The 16,563-nt window shown below is 36.6% G+C and overlaps 4 protein-coding genes across 6 annotated transcripts in view; 1 reads left to right on the top strand and 3 right to left on the bottom strand.

Moving 5' to 3' along the window:
• CYP354A1 (cytochrome P450 9e2-like) overlaps positions 1–3,999 on the bottom strand; it is a 34,065-nt gene extending 30,066 nt beyond the window's left edge. Inside the window, exon 1 of one of the 3 annotated variants that reach the window (XM_028301528.1) lies at positions 3,607–3,999. In XM_028301528.1, the coding sequence (XP_028157329.1) occupies positions 3,607–3,862 (256 nt within the window). In that variant the 5' untranslated portion in view covers positions 3,863–3,999. The remainder of the gene's footprint in view (positions 1–3,606) is intronic. The other 2 variants (XM_028301529.1, XM_028301531.1) reach the window with 2 other exon arrangements.
• A 1,251-nt stretch (positions 4,000–5,250) lies between these two features.
• LOC114350634 (kynurenine 3-monooxygenase-like) lies at positions 5,251–8,366 on the top strand. The gene is made up of 4 exons (XM_028301501.1): positions 5,251–6,102; positions 6,187–6,417; positions 6,613–6,774; positions 7,716–8,366. Exons 1-4 carry the CDS (start codon positions 5,857–5,859, stop codon positions 7,773–7,775), a joined length of 699 nt encoding a protein of 232 aa, XP_028157302.1. The 5' UTR covers positions 5,251–5,856; the 3' UTR covers positions 7,776–8,366.
• A 3,062-nt stretch (positions 8,367–11,428) lies between these two features.
• Positions 11,429–13,030, bottom strand: LOC114350639 (uncharacterized). Its single transcript, XM_028301507.1, has one exon. It carries the CDS (start codon positions 13,028–13,030, stop codon positions 11,429–11,431), a length of 1,602 nt encoding a protein of 533 aa, XP_028157308.1.
• A 1,241-nt stretch (positions 13,031–14,271) lies between these two features.
• LOC114350656 (uncharacterized) lies at positions 14,272–15,030 on the bottom strand. The gene is made up of 2 exons (XM_028301526.1): positions 14,948–15,030; positions 14,272–14,593 (listed from the first exon to the last, which is right to left on the bottom strand). The coding sequence occupies exons 1-2, from the start codon at positions 14,993–14,995 to the stop codon at positions 14,336–14,338; spliced, it is 306 nt and encodes a 101-aa protein (XP_028157327.1). The 5' UTR covers positions 14,996–15,030; the 3' UTR covers positions 14,272–14,335.
• Positions 15,031–16,563: the final 1,533 nt, after the last annotated feature.

The raw sequence follows: 16,563 nt of genomic DNA, 5'->3' as shown, positions 1-16,563 counted from the left end.
AGTGAGAGAGATCACCGCGTAGGACCCAGTTGTATTCGATGTTCCACAAGATTTGGTGCCAGAACTGAGTAGACCCGGAACAACTAACTCGACGCCATGCCATCGAAGAAGGCTTGAGAGGTAGTTGGTCAACAGATACCTCAGATAAACACTACCTCAGAGAAGACCCGTTTCTATTAAGTGCTCAACGAGGCGGGATGCTATTATGCATTCGAACAGTTTTCCTAGCTCATCGTGCAGGAATTTAACCAACCTAACCCTGATACCAAGTACCTACGATGCTGAGTAGGACTTTTTCTGTGGATGCAGTACATGAACATAAAAACTCGATAGGCATTCTAGTAAATTAAGTGGAAAATATGTTTTTCAGTCTGCGCTTCAAGAATAAATAAAGCTACATATTTATATGTTCGCCACTAATATTTCATATAAAAATTACATATTTATGTTGCACTGAAAATTACAAAACAATGGCATCTTTTGTGTCGGGCTTGGGTCATAAATGACCACTCTTCTTTGTACACTTTTTCAAAGTTATGAACGCACGGGCGCGCGGGGTGAGCCGCGGCGTGACCCCGTGGCCTCCGCCAACGGAAATTCTTGATTCTTTCCCAGGGGGCTTCGCGACCCACCGGTGAGCCTTTTGTTATATTGCTAAAACTACACGGTAGAAGTCGCTAATTTTTATTTTCTGCGCGAATTATGGCATTTTATAAACACTGGAATGAAAATTAGAAGTTGTCAAAAATGACCGATTACGTGATTTTGGCTTGGCCCGAATGGAAAAGTCGACTAGGCTCACCGGTGGGCCGTGTGGCGTGTTAAGACTTTCCTAGGTTTTCGACTTCGACGGAGTTGTGCTTAAGTGATGGGGGCCCCCGAAAGGGGCGCTTTTTAGGTTTTCCGGTTATACCGCGTGAAGGACTTACCCTATCGAAAAGTGGTCTTCCTGACGGTTGAAGGGCATTTAATCCTGCATTAAATAAGACCAAATTCATATTATTTTTTGGACAAACCGTTCTCGTGCAAATGTTCGGCAAATTAGAAAATATGTGTATAATTAATGACCCTTTCCACGTCCAATAGCTCGTCACCCGTAGGCTCCCAAACCTTGTAAAGGGTCGCCTTAACCAGCGTATCCCTGTCAAGGCTCACGAGTTGGATTCGCTTATCCTTGTTCGTCCCAGCCGTTCCTTAACTGCGGTTGCTGCACCTCTTCCTGGCACTCTCCTGAACGACTCTGTGTTACCTAATGTGGCTGCCCCTCTTCCTTGTACCCTCCTGACGATTGCATTGCTTAGCCATATAAATGGTCCAAGGTTCGACGCCACAAAATCAACTTCTTACGCGTGAAAATAGTTTAAATACTATTTTCCGTGCTTGCAACATTTTTCTTTACTGCTTCGCCTCTATTAGTCGTAGAGTGATTGTATATATCCTATAGCCTTCCTCAATTTATAAGCTATTCAACACAAAAATAATTATTTCAATCAAACTAGTAATTCTTGAGATTAGCGCGTTCAAACAAACAAACAAAAAACTCTTCAGCTTTTTAATATGAACTTGTTGTTGTTGATTTTTGGCGTCGAACCTTAGACCAGGCATACTGCTAGGAAACGTAGTCGTGCAGGAGGATACAAGGAAGAGGGACAGCCACAGTAGGTAACACAGAGTCGTTCAGGTGAGTGCCAGGAAGAGGTGCAGCAACCGCAGTTAAGGAACAGCTGGGACGAACAAGGATAGGCGCATCCAGCTCGTAAGCCTTGATAGGGTTACACTAGTTGAGGCGCTCCTTTTCAAGACTTGGAAGCCTGCGGGTAACGAGCCATTGGACGCGGAGAGGGTCATTAATTATACACATATTTTCTACTTTGCCGAACATTTGCACGAGAACGGTTTGTTCAAAACATATGAATTTGGTCTTATTTAATGCAGGATTAAATGCCCTTCAACCGTCAGAAAGACCACTTTCCGATAGGGTAAGTCCTTTACGCGGTATAACCGGAAAACCGAAAAAGCGCCCCTTTCGAGGGCCCCCCACCACTTAAGCACAACTCCGTCGAAGTCGAAAACCTAGGAGAATCTTTATGGGCAACTAATGAAGCCATTAAAACACTAAAATCTTTAGTTGGAATTATTTCCGATTTAATTCATTTTTGTGTTTAATTCTACTGGCCTAGTAGTAGCCAAAAAGAACGGAGATTTACGTCCTTGCGGTAACTACCGTAGGTTGAATGCCGTGACGAAGCCCGATCGACCGCTACCCCATACCCAGGTTGCAAGATTTTAAATACGTGTTAGCAGGTAAGAAAACTATTTTTTCTCGCCTAGATTTAAATAGAGCATATCATTTTATTCCTGTAAATGATGACGACATTGAGAAGACAGCGATCATAACACCCTTTGGACTGTTTGAATTTACGCGCATGACCTTTGGGTTACGTAACGCAGGTCAAACATTTCAACGATTCATGGATAGCGTTGTATTACAAGGTCTAGATTTTTTATTTGTGTATCTCGATGACGTAATAATAGCTAGTGAAAATGAGGTCCTGCACAAACAGCATTTAGATACAGTTTTTAAAAGATTTAATGATTAAGGCGTTACTTTAAATGTTGCGAAGTATGACTTTGGGAAATCAAAGTTAGAATTTTTAGGATATGAAGTGTCGTCGGCGGGAGTACGGCCCCTGGACTATAAAGTACAGGCGATTGTTGACTATCCGAAACCCGAGAACGTCGTACAGTATCGTTGATTCTTAGGTATGTTGAATTTTTATCGCACTCATATTCCTAGAGCCGCTGAATATCAATCTGAGCTCAATATTTATTTACACAACGCCAAAAAGAAAGACCGGACTGTTATAGCATGGAACGACAAAGCCAATGAGGCATTTAAGAAGTGTAAGGAGAGCTTACAAAGCGCCGCTACACTTCATTACATTACCCCGTTACCCGATGCGGACTTATCGCTTATGACCGACGCTTCAAACACATGCGTCGGCCCGGTTTTACAGCAAAAGGTAAACAATGTGTGGCAACCACTTGGTTATTTTTCAAAGAAGTTCTGTTGTCTCAGACTGAAATCAAATATTCGACTTATGATAGGGAATTGTTAGCAGTTTACAATTTTAATCATTCGATATTTTGATCGTTCGATCATTTGTAAATTCGATATTCTGAACGTTCGATTTTTGAGCATTCGATATTTTGAGCATTCGACATTTTGATCGTTCGATATTCTGATCGTTCGATGAAACGTGTTCGATATTTTGATTTTCGATCATTTGTAATTCGATATGGTGTAGGTAACCCTTGTTTTGTTTTCTATTGTTGATTGTATTGGGCAATGATGTGGGAACGCAGGACGCTACTCAATACGCTCTGTTCATTCATAATTTATGAATCATAAAGTTAAATTATTACTCTGATTAATGTGTACCTACACCTTAGATTATTAATCTAAGACCTACACTTACAATGAGATGTAAATTAGTTCTACATCTTCCTAAAAACAATTTCAGATAAATAGCAAACTCCCTCCCTAGAATTCTAAATTATTTTAATAGTAGGTATATTTTACTTAATCTTATGTTTCCTACTTACCCCCATATGGATTTCCTTTGAAATAATTGTAAATCTCATACTGATAACAGTGAAAAGATTTTTTTGCAGTTATTATAGGACCCAGACTACCCAAAAATATTATGGGCTTCATATATTTAATACCTTTCTTTTCAAAATAGTCAAATGTTCTGGCGTAGTAGAAATAAATAACGAATATCAATGTAAGAATTAGTAACAATTTCCAATCGGCTATTATAAAATCAAGTAATTTCTTCGTCCCGCTGAAGTATTCCATTTTAGATTTTTTTCACTATATTTAAGTTTAAAAATGTATTATTAACTTTTGTTTAAATCATCTAGAACTTCACTTTTTCTTTTATGTCGCAGCGTAGTAAGAAAATAACTATACGTCACGATTATCCAAGTCAAACGAAACTTATCCAAAGAAGAACTACTTTACAGCTGTTTTTATGTCACCAGCAGGTGATACTACGGTCATCGAAGTGAAACTTGCTTCCAAACAGCGACATCGGTGGATAAATTCAAATACTTTTTAACTACCCTAAAACGCTCTAGATGTCGCTGCTCCTGTTTCCTTCATATTTTCATTTTTTTCTTAATTAAAATATATTTGAGAATATTGTTAATTACATTGTGAAAACTTTTTTTAAAATGAAATTAATTTGTTTTAATTTAAAACTGAACGGTGACATTTTTTGTTATAATTTACATAATAGAGTAGTAGAAATTACTATTTAACATATGGCAACTTTGTTTTTCCTCCAAAATGGCCGGTGTTGTTTTTGTTGTTAAATGCATTCTTGTTTTCTTAGCCATCGTTTATTTATTTATTTATTTACTAGCGGCCGCCCGCGACTTCGTGCGCGTGGATCTCGTTTTACCCCCCCCTTCATCTATCTTACGCGGTTCAGATTTTTTCATACAAATGTTTTTTCCCGCTAACTCCCGTTCCCGTGAGAATTTTGCAATATCCTGTTGTAACTAAGCTTTAAGTTTACTAAGGTACCTGCATGCCAAATTTCAAGAGTCTATCTTACGCGGTTTAGATTTGTTCATACAAATGTTTTTTCCCGCTAACTCCCGTTCCCGTGGGAATTTTGCAATATCCTGTTGTAACTAAGCTTTAAGTTTACTAAGGTACCTGCATGCCAAATTTTAAGAGTCTAACTTAAGCGGTTTAGATTTTTCGTACAAAAGGATTTTCCCGACGGTAGTAAGAATACTAGTACTAATAACGCAGACACTTCTAGCAAAGTTCTAATTCCAAAAACAACGCGAAGTGGCCGCGTTATCAATAAACCGGTGCGTTTTGACTTGTAAGTTTTTTTCTTTCTAAGTAGGTAGAGCGGCTCATCGTTACTTACTTAGGATAAGTTTTTATAAATACAATGTTCTAATGTTTTTACGAAACATGTAAACTATTATGCGTATTATTAATTAGCTATTAGTTTATTAATTTAATATTGTATTTTTCTGTACTTACTTTATACATGGTTTCATGATTTTGTACTTTACTCTTTATTCAAATTGATTTAGTTTTGTATTTTGTTTGGCAAAAAATTTTGTTATTTTGTTTGGAGATGTTTATTAATGTTTTGTAATTTGTAATTGTCATTTTCATTATATTTTTTATATTATATGTATAATGATAGNGCAATGGACCAAGTGTACAATTTGATTGAGCGTATTATGTCTCTAGATATTTTTAATTGACATAGAATTTTGTTTTATAATGTTGTTTCAAATATTCATTATTTTGTTATTTACTCAATCAAGTGTTATTGTGTTTTATTTTTTGTATAAGGAGGGGGATGATGTAGGTACACATTAATCAGAGTAATAAATTAACTTCATGAATGAACAGAGAGTATTGAGTAGCGTCCTGCGTTCCCACATCATTGCCCAATACAATTAACAATAGAAAACAATAGTTATACTGTTCCTTGTATGTGTCGGCGGCTGAGCCCGCCAGTTTTATTTTAGTCGCAAATACACCTTTAAAGAAATCACATGTTTTACTGTTCCAACCTTCTGACGTACGTTTTGTGGACTTAACAGTAATATACCTGAACATAACGTATATCAATATAATTACGTACATCGGGTATATAATATTAACGTACAGGTCATAAGGGCAATTTAACGTGATTTACGTTTAGTGGTGATTTACTACCATTTAATATCCTGGAGGTGACAGTAATGGTTGTGAATTTCTTTTTTAAATTATGGTAGGGCGGTGTGAAACGGGTGGATGATTGATAGTTTCAGATGGCAGCCAATTATTTGCACATTTGGCCGAGGGGCACGTTTATGATGATCGCCCTGCCCAACCAAGACTGCTCGTGGACCGTGACGTTGTTCATGCCCTTCGAAAAATTTAAGGATTTGGATACAGAAGAAAAGTTGTTAGCATTCTTCGAGAAATACTTCCCGGATTCGATACCATTGATCGGTAGAAAAAGGTTGATTGAAGATTTCTTTGGTGGATCACCGTCGCCTTTGGTTGCAATCAAGGTAATTTCATATGACTTAGGTATATGACTTTGAAATGGTAGTTTGGATGAGACCTTTGACTTATCTGATGTATTGTTTTTTCAGTGCCGTCCATACAATGTCGATGATAAAGCGCTCATCATTGGAGACGCCGCTCACGCAGTCGTGCCTTTCTATGGTCAAGGCATGAATGCCGGTTTTGAGGACTGCACTATCCTAGATCAGCTCTTCCAGAAGTATAACGATAATTTGGCTGATATCTTGAGCGAGTTCTCAGTTACTAGATGGCCGGATACTTATGCAATCAGCGACTTAGCTATGTATAATTACATAGAGGTAAGTTAAAAAAAATAGCTACTGTTACTTTACCTACAGACACTGTAAAAGACAGTCATGTAGTTAAAATCTAGAGTGTCTGGTCAACATGTATCTATTTATACACAGCTTGTGTTTTTAGTTGTTTATGTTTACTAATTATTTTCTGTTATTGTTTATCACTGTTGTGATTAATAGCCTATTATTTTGTTACAGATGCGAGACCTAGTCACAAGGCCTTCGTATCGTCTCCGAAAGGCATTTGATGACCTGATGTTTTGGATGTTCCCAAATCTCTGGGTACCACTCTACAATTCAGTAACCTTTTCCACGATGCCTTACAGCCAGTGCGTTGAAAACCGTCGGTGGCAGAATAAGGTAATATAATATTTTAAACTATTATGTTGCATTTTTTACTATAAAATTATCACTTCACGGGATTTATTGCAACAATATCTATTTTAACGGTAAATAATATTTACCCTCCCGACGTTTCGGCTCGGTTGCACGAGTCATGGTCGCGGGCAGACTGAAGAGATGCGGCGTCGTCTGCTCCGGCGCGATGAGTTTTCTTCACCCACCCGCATTTGCACAATATTTTCGTCAGTGGTACAGTCAGTCCGACAAACCACACTAACAGTGTCCGGGTTTCTCTGAGACGGCCCAGAACGCGATTTGTACTTCGTTATCACCGGATTCCACGCTAATGATAGGTTAAATCCATCTTCTCGATTGAAATTCTTATGCTTTTTAATTTCAATGGCTTCACGTATCAACCTAACATGGTAATGCCTGTCAGTTGAGAGGATTTTCGGGTCATGAAGTTCCATCCAGTGAATAACCATCTCGTGCAACCGAGCCGAAACGTCGGGAGGGTAAATATTATTTACCGTTAAAATAGATATTGTTGCAATAAATCCCGTGAAGTGATAATTTTTTAGAATAAGGTAATGTTTTTAGTAGTAGCATTTGCAGCAATTTATTTTATAGTTCAATTGAAATCTATCTTCTTGTATTCCCAGCATACCTACATGATGCTAATTATATTAAACTAGCTTTTGCCCGCGGCTTCACCCGCGTGATATTTAGTTGGTCACAGATCGTCATAAATTATAGCTTATATGTTATTCTGGGTTATATATAATAATACTGTGAAGTTTCATCAAAATCCGTTCAGTAGTTTTTGCGTGCAAGAGTAACAAACATCCAGACATCCTGAAATTCATACAAACTTTCGCATTAATATAATATTAGTAGGAATTAGTAGGATTCAATACTGCAAGATTATGTTTTAACGTAATTTTTTTTCTTTGTTTCAGATTCTCTTCTCTCTAATCGTATTAATGGTATTCATTATGATTTTCTATGCATTCAAGTAAGGAACGTAGGTACACTACTATTTAAAATTATAGTATTATTCGTTTTGTCGTCTTACTAAATATTGCATTGTGTTTTTAATTTCTAATAAGGAGCAGTTTTCTGATTGATTGTGATTTAACACTTGTTCTAAGTACATGTTGTATTGCAAAGAATGAAGTGTGTGCTAAAACCCTGAACTTTTTTTTTTAATTTGTGAAAACCTACGAATTATTCTTCATTAAGGTCTACAATGTAGAGTATGAATTATTCTACGATTTTGCCCAAGTTAATATGTATTGCTAGTATTATTCATAGATATCAAGATCGAGCACCTTAATCGTTTAAACTTGGCACAAAATCTCCGATAGAGGACGTTGTCTCGCTCTGAACCGCGGTATTGATTGGTAAAAAAACTTTATTAGTGCCTAGCCTAGTGTCAACTATGACGATCATTACCTAAGTAAATAAAACACCAGATACTTCGTTAAATAGGACGTTTAATTCTTCCTTACATCGTACACTACATTTGAATGAGTTTTACTACTAACTGACACAACATATTGAAATACAACATACTTATACAACATATGAAAAGTGTGGTTGAAAAATATAAATTACTATACAATCACAACACCACGCCAAAACTCTACTTATCAAATAGGTTAGTGTAAGTAATAACAATACGCAAAGATAGTTAGTGAAACATTATTAAAGACTCTTTAAAATTAAATTTAATAAATACGTTTTCTTTTACAAATTATTTCACACACCTACCTAGGTATATTATATATACAATATAAAAAGTTTTAAATCAATGACGATCTAATTTTGTCTTGCTTAATAATATTTCTATAACCAGCACAAAAGTTGCAACAAATATACCGAAACTGAGGACAATGAAATGAACTCTTAAGTCATGTAATCGGAATACTTTATACGCCTTTGAATTCTTATGTAACAATGATCGACTATGAGCGCTCAGAGTGTTCAGGTGTCTTTGCAAAAGGCCATTTTCGAAGAAACGTTGTGCGTTGGCTGCCAGAGTGTCTCTCAGTGGAAATCCCCGGGCCATATAGGCCACAATCATATGGTCCCCTGGAAGATCCAATACGTCTATCTTGCGGTTTCCCTCCTTATCAAAGAACTTATACTTATTGATGACATACATTGCCTTTCTTTCTATAGTATACAAATCAACATTTGTCGCAACTAAATCTATCGCTCTACCCGGCAGAAGACAATCGGAAAATTCATTTTCTGGTAAACTCAGATTGTAGCTGTACTTGTAGATATTCCTCAGATTCTCACTAATACAAGGCTTGAAGGGAAGATTACTTAAATTTTCCCTGCTCACGTGCACAGTGTGTTTTTTCCGCGTAGTCATCGAACTGTACAAATTTGTGCCATAAAAACTGCTGACAAAAAAGGTCAACCAAATCCAACACGCCAAAACAAGTCTTATTCTCTTATTAGCTACCAAAATCGCACTGCTGTTTCCCATAAAGAAAAATCCATATAGTCGAAAGAAGACCTGAAAATAGTTATGCGCTTTTCGCATTGATAAATCTAAAGTGAACACGCATAAGATTGTAATAGCAGCATAGCTTATGAAAATAAGTATCCAAGTTTCACTGTCGAACTCTTTATAGAACTTGTTCCAGTCATCGTTCGTCTGTACCGAAGTGAATAAACAGTATGTGACATAATTTGCACTCCAAATGTAGTCAAACTTATCAGCTCGGTTTTTCATTAAGCGAGCAGCTCCTGCTACAATGTCAGCTTTTCCAGTATCAATATAGTGCAACAACCCTGTTGCAGTTCCATTGTCAAGCACCACACCACTTGATTGCTCATTACTATTGATATAGTCGAGATAGAACCCTTCCTTCGCTGCCATGTTTTCAAAAAAATATTGCTCTATACCCAGTTTATGCCTCTCATCAACCGTGTAATTGCTCGATCTAAAAATAACATTGGGAACTTCTTCCAACAATGCCACAGTTACGGTACAGTTTCTCAGTCCATTGATGAACTTGTTTGGAAAACAGTTCCGAGCATCAGCAAAGTTTTCGCAGTTTCCGAGAAGTCTTACGTCACCGATTGTTTTCCCACAACTTCGACCTTCAAAGGGAAAATATGTATAGATCGAAGTAACTTCTGAGCTCACTAATACGACGACATTGTAAGTTTTGTATTTCAAAAACGTTTCAAAAACGTCATTGATTTCGGCGTCTTTGATTTTTTCAACGTATACAATAAATTTTGCTCTAGGGTTCCAATATTCTTTTCTTGATAAATGCGCCATAAATTTTCGAAGTTCAGATAGCTCCTGAAATACAAGCATGTACTGATTCGTCCCATACAGGAATTCGACGTTTACTTGGGATAAAATAACATTGAAGCACGTTTTACTACGAGTATTAATATTATTCATAAGGTAACTGACATCACTAGTATAATTAGAAACAATATTCACTAAAGTTTTACAGGGAAAATATTTGGAAACTATTTTCATGATGCATTTTTGAGGGTGGACATTAATCAAGTTACTTTCGAATAACAACGTGTTTGTCACAGCAGAACACAAATTCACAGTTAAACAGAAGAAAATAATGTCTTTAAATACCGACTTTCTCAGCAGCATTATTACAAATGAAACATAAACCCAAAGCCCTATTGATCGCTGAGGCAGTACTATTAAAGTTTTCTTTGATAAATTGACCATCAAATTAGTAGGCACTTAAAGTATCTATAGTCTATCCAATATAGCTTGATTAGAATGACGGCTGTCAAACGAATGTGACTAGTGATGGGTATGTTTCGTACGGTTCACATAGATGTATCGATAAGTTTTCGAAAAAATGATATGAAAAAATGCACCCAATTTTTCTTCATTTATCTTTATTCATAAAAATTACAATTATGATTTAAATTTAAAGACAGTAAAATTTAAAATTCATGTCAAGGGTGTACAATCTAAGTCGTAGTCATTAACATCAGTGTTCTTCAGTGGTTTTTTCCTCTCGCTAGAGGGCGGTGGGCATCTCTTCTAGAGCAACGGTGCTATGAATACCCAAAAAATTACCGGTGATTGATTTCCGATGTTTGATTATTTAAGAATGAAATGTTTTTTGGTTTTTAATAGTGAACATTTAGAAAAACGTATAACTTGACTTAAATATGTTAAAAAATTAGTTAGAAAAAAAATTTGTTAAATATGTTAAAAAAATAGTTTTAATTTAATATGACATTTGTCGATATGTCCCAACACTAACATTTTTGTAACTCGAGATAACCTTGTAGAGACGTCGTTAATACTCTAGCTTGATTTTTATAATTTCGAATTACTACTTATTGGTGTAATTTAACGCTGCATTTACACGAAATTATCATTTTTATTGGAAGCACTGTCGTCGAAAATATTGTTTGTAGGTCAGACGTGAATTATTTCTTGTCCGCCAATATTTAGCTCTCATTGATCGCTACTACAAAGTTATGTCGTTACTTTTGATGACAGCTGTCATTCTAATCAAGCTATATTGGATAGACTATACTTATTTAGCTGTACATCTTTTCATTGTCATTGTCATTGTCATTGTCATGGTTGTTGATTGGGTGTTAAAAGTGGTCCAAGGGATAAAAATATATTTGGTATTTTCTAATAGTTGTAAACCTAGTTGGTTACTAAAACGTTACGCGAGTTATTCATCTGTTTCCTATAATAAATAATTTCGGCTACAAAAGTAATCGTTGATAGAATCGAGCCCACAAAAAGTACCGCAAAGTGTACTATGAAATCATCTAGAACGAATGGTGTCGCTAATCTTTTTTTGCGGTGGTCCACTACTCCTCTTAGGGGATTCAAAATTCTGAGATAATTTTCAACCAAGCCTGTCTCATACATGCGCTGCGCGTAACTTTGTAGCTTATCCCTTACAGGAAATCCCTTGGTCACATAAAAACCAAGAACGATGTCGCTGTAAAAATCCCAAATATCCAATTTACGGTTACCTTCTTTATCAATAAAATCTTTTTGTCTTTCTACATAAGATTCCTTAAGTTGAACTGTGTACAGATCATAAGCATTAGCGACTCTGTCAAATGCTCCGTCAATTGTACGACACGCAGGTATATCCAAGCTCTCGGGGAGCTTTTCATTGTAAGCGAAAATGAAAAATGTAGAGATCACAGTGCTGATGCATGGTTGGTAGGGTATTGAAGCAAGTTGTTCAGGTTCTATATGTCGCTTGCGCTGCACATGTCCAGTAATTAAACCGTACATATCAGAATTGTAGAAACTGCTGATGAAGAATGTGAACCAGATCCAAAAAGCTGTTACTGATCTCAACCTTCGAGTTTTCGAATACGGTTCAGCACCATTTCCTAGGTAGAAAAATCCCCATAATTTGACGATTAGGTATGTGTGACTGTAAGGTATTTTCGGATGCATATTCAGCAGCATTATACATGCCACTACGATAATTACGTAGAATAACAAAATCAGCAGCCAAGTTTTAGTATCAAACTCTGTATATACTGTTTTCCATATTTCTTTACCTAAGGCAGAAGTGAATAATTTGAAAGTAGCTACTTTGAAACCACATACGTAATCGAAGACGTCTGCTCTATTCTTGATGATGACGGTCGACCCCACGGCAATATCAGCAACATTGTTGTACAGTTCACCCAGCAAACCTGTGACATTACCGTGTGGTAAGACAATGCCATAGTTGATTTGCGTGTTTGCTATAACTATTTTATACTGTATAGTGTAGTTTGTAAATTCAGCGAAAGTGTCTATAATAAACTGCTCTACAATCGGCAATTTGTCGTGATGCGCATATGTAAAACTACTATTGTATTTATATTTAAGTGCTCTGAATTTACAATTTTTTAAACCTTCGGTGATATTTTTTGGGAAATAGCCACGGGCATTATTTTCTGAACAGCTTCCGAGGTTTTCTATCTCTTCAATGTACTCCCCACAGTTACCATCATGGAAAGGCCGGTATGTGTGTACGTTTGCTTCCATATTTTTATAGTTTATAAAAACAACTTCGTAGATTTTCATTGTTAAAAATTGCTCAAACAATACTTGGATTTCAGTGTCACAGACGTTTTTCGTAGAAATAAGAAATTGTGCTCGAGGATTCCAGGACATTTCATTTTTTAATTCAATCAAGCCTTCAGTGAGTTCCGTGAAGTCTTCAGTTATGATAACATAGATCGCATTCCTGATGAACCAATTTTTGTTGTCGAAGGATCTGACGTTCATAGTGTAACAGGTTTCCTGACTTATACTCTCAATTAAATAATTTATATCGCTCTTTGAAGACGCAAATGTTATAAATGCGTCGCATGGAAAGTCTTGCTTAATTACATTTGATACACATTTTTCCAATACGTGATTTTCACTCAAGCCTGTAAAAAGACTGGTGTTTAATTCTTGACTTTTTATGAATGATGCCGAAGTTAAAATGAAAATAAAGCAAGTTTCCAATCTTCGGAGCCAGTTCGTCTTGGTTGACATCGTTATAAGGACTGAGTTCACTTTGGCTTTGGGTAATTAGTGTTAGAAGATAATTATGAACATTGATGCCTCCAAATTTCTTCTTTGACGCAATAATTAACAAAAAGTACAATAATTATGCGATATTTTGAGTATGACTTATTACTGAATAACAAGTCCCACGACTTGTTATTCAGATCTGAGTTGATAACGTAATTAGAGCCTTGTTGAAATTATCCGGTACTTTTTACCAATCAGTAGGTATGATTTAGTTGCTTTTGTTTCTCTACAATTTTGAAGACAATTTAAGTATGTTTTTTTAGAAGAAAATTAGTCACACGATAATTTAGTTACGTGTTACGTGATTAAAGAAACCAACCATGTAATAATTTTTCCGCTATTTTTACCAAATGGCTACTTACTAGTTTTATTGTGGATGTAGAGCAGATTTCTCTAGCAAAGATTTGTAGTGTTTAACAGCAGAGATCCTCTTTGCAAGCTCATCCAATATGCAGCTTCGTATAAAGCCAGGCTGGGTACTAACGTTAAACGAAACGTTGCCACATTGTGAGGATACAATCATACAACACGCGGGAGCGGGTACGTAAAAATACACTGGAGTTTCCCCATTAATTTTTAACTACAGTAAAGTATTTTTAAAGTCGCGTTTTGTGTGAAATACTGCTGGTCATTACCAGCAGTAATCTACTCATTAGTAGACCATTATAATTTACCAAGAAGTCGTAGTACAAGACCCTCATGATGATACACAAGAGCAATGACGGATACCAAAAATCATCACTACATTAGTATAAAACAAAGTCGCTTTCCGCTGTCAACAGTCTGTCCCTATGTATGCATGCTTAGATCTTTATTTAAAAGTACCAACGGATTTTGATGCAGTTTTTTTAAATAGATAAGAGTGATTCTAGGGGAAGGTGTATAGGTATACTCAGCACCCGTGCAAAGCCGAGGCGTGTTGCTAGTTAATAAATAAAGCAAAATAATTGACGATCAATCCAAGCGTTTATTCATAATATCACAAGTCGGCCAGTACCAGATAGCTTTAGCTTAGACGGCAACAATAGGAGCAGCAGGGGCGGCAACGTACGGAGCGGCGACGTAAGAAGCGGCGGGCGCAACGTACGAGGCTGGTGCGGCAACGTACGCAGCGGGTGCGGCAACGTACGCCGCTAGACCGTTGTGGAAGCGGTGGTAGTATTGCGAGCTGGACGCCGTGACGACTGGAGCGGGGGCTGCGACTAAAGGTGCGCTCACCACCAGGGGTTTGGCGGCCGAGACGGCGATGAGGGCAGCGAGGAGGGCGATCTGGAATTTAAAAACGTTTAATACAACCATTCATTTCTAGTAAGTAAACAAAATGTAGAGATAGGTAGGTAGATTATAAAAGTTATTTGTTTCGGTCTTTGGGATTTTTTGACCCAATATTCAGAACTGTAATGTGTTACACAAACATTTTCACAAGTAACTGAATAGAATGTAGATGTTTATAAGGAATAGTAGTTACATAGAATATTTTTGTTGCCTCTTGTGAATATTAGAAATACCTATTATTCAGAATAAAAAAAATTGGTTATAAATAAAAATAATTGTACAAATTGTGCTCTACTAAATCTATTGAAATTAACATTGTTCTACTACGGTTCGGTAAAAAACACTTACGATTTTGAACATTTTACTGGTTTGTCTTGAATCAAGCACAGGACTCATACTGTCCACTGATGCGTCTGGACGTTATATAGCTGCAATCGAGAGTGTGTCGCAACTCCGTCCAAAGACAGCGTCTCTGACATTGGCGCTACGTGATGTGAATCCTGCGCATGCGTTAGGGATAAATTAGAGTGCATTTCGATTCCGAGGAAATTGAAGGTTGAGTGGAATTTGTTCAGTCCGATCACAGTTTGTGCTATATTTCGAGCACGTGCTTGGCAGTGGGTTGGATTTGAATGTAATCCTTGTTGAAATGAGTGCACCTAAAATCAGTAATTGGATCATTGTATTTAATAATTCGTTTATGAGTAGAGATGAACGTTTACACTGGTTCTCTATGAGTAATTGCTGAATTATAAGTAAAAGACTTTCCTTTTTGGGATAATAGAGTTGTGTAATGAATGTTTTGGTATTACTAATGCAGTACACACACGATTTTCGCCGACATGAGTAGTCGACTTTTGACATGTAGTCAATAGTCAAAATGATTAAATTGAAATAAAGCCGCCGACACCAAGTCGCCGAGCTGTCGGCGGGCTTGGAGTGGGAGTAGAGTCTTTTAGAGTATACAAATGGTATTTAAATGTATGAAGGATAAAATGAAAAACTTCTGAAGTTGAAAGAAAAAGATTCTAGAAAATAGGATAAAGATTTTCCGCGTCCGCCAGTGTTTGCGTTAAGTTCTTATCTCTACAGACTGTTTACAGGATATTTTAGATTAGCAACGTCGGCTTATCTTTTAATGGTTATGATTGAAAAGTTGGAATGGTGGCTAGAAGCTTTTAGCTAGTCTGAAACTTTCCTTAGCACGTTTTGAATTAATATGCGCTGTGCTTGGGTGCTGTGTTAGCTGATGTCTATTACTTTAGTTATTTTGTACAATGATAGCTTTTTCATTAACTAGGTATAGGTACTTATGACAGCCAAAAGTAGCAATAAGAAATAAAAAACAAATAAAAGCACATATCTACTTAATACATGACAGTTAAAAAAATATAATTAAGTTTTTCAGGTCTGAAATAATGTATTGCTTCAACTTCAACTTAGTTTTATCACAATATTTTTCATTATCATAGGTGGTTATAATATGATCTAGTAATATCTATAAGTCTACAAGGTTGAAATTGCGGTCGAAAACGTATAGAGCTTTCCCACAGTCCCAAAGTAGACGAGTCCAAAACAAAAAGTCAAAATACCTAACCATATGGGCGTCCCCATCTTTTAGTGCACATTCCGTTACAGTGGCGACGAATCGGGAGCTGAGGCTGACCCAAAGGAAGGGAAGAATTAATTGGGTTCAGTTTGACAAGGAGAAAAGAACAGCAAAACTATGGTGACGTTAATGAGAATATACGGGTTCCAGTTATTTAGTTATTTGCCCGAAGGACGCGGGGGACTTGGAAAGGTCAGTTATTAAAGTCTGCAGACTTCTTTTGATAGTTCAGAAGGGCTTCGTCTACTTAATTAATTTGAAGATTAGAAAATGTTTTATGTAAACGAACTGAGTAAATGTAAATACATAGAACGTAATCTTAGGTTGATTAAAGTTAGTTTAAAATAGATTTTAG

The sequence above is a fragment of the Ostrinia furnacalis genome, unplaced genomic scaffold, assembly GCF_004193835.3.
Source record: "Ostrinia furnacalis isolate ACB-3 unplaced genomic scaffold, ASM419383v2 OfSCF0932, whole genome shotgun sequence".
In the NCBI taxonomy this organism is placed as follows: Eukaryota; Metazoa; Arthropoda; class Insecta; order Lepidoptera; family Crambidae; genus Ostrinia; species Ostrinia furnacalis.
Note: the sequence above shows the minus strand (reverse complement) of the source record. Positions and strands in the feature narration are given on the sequence as shown.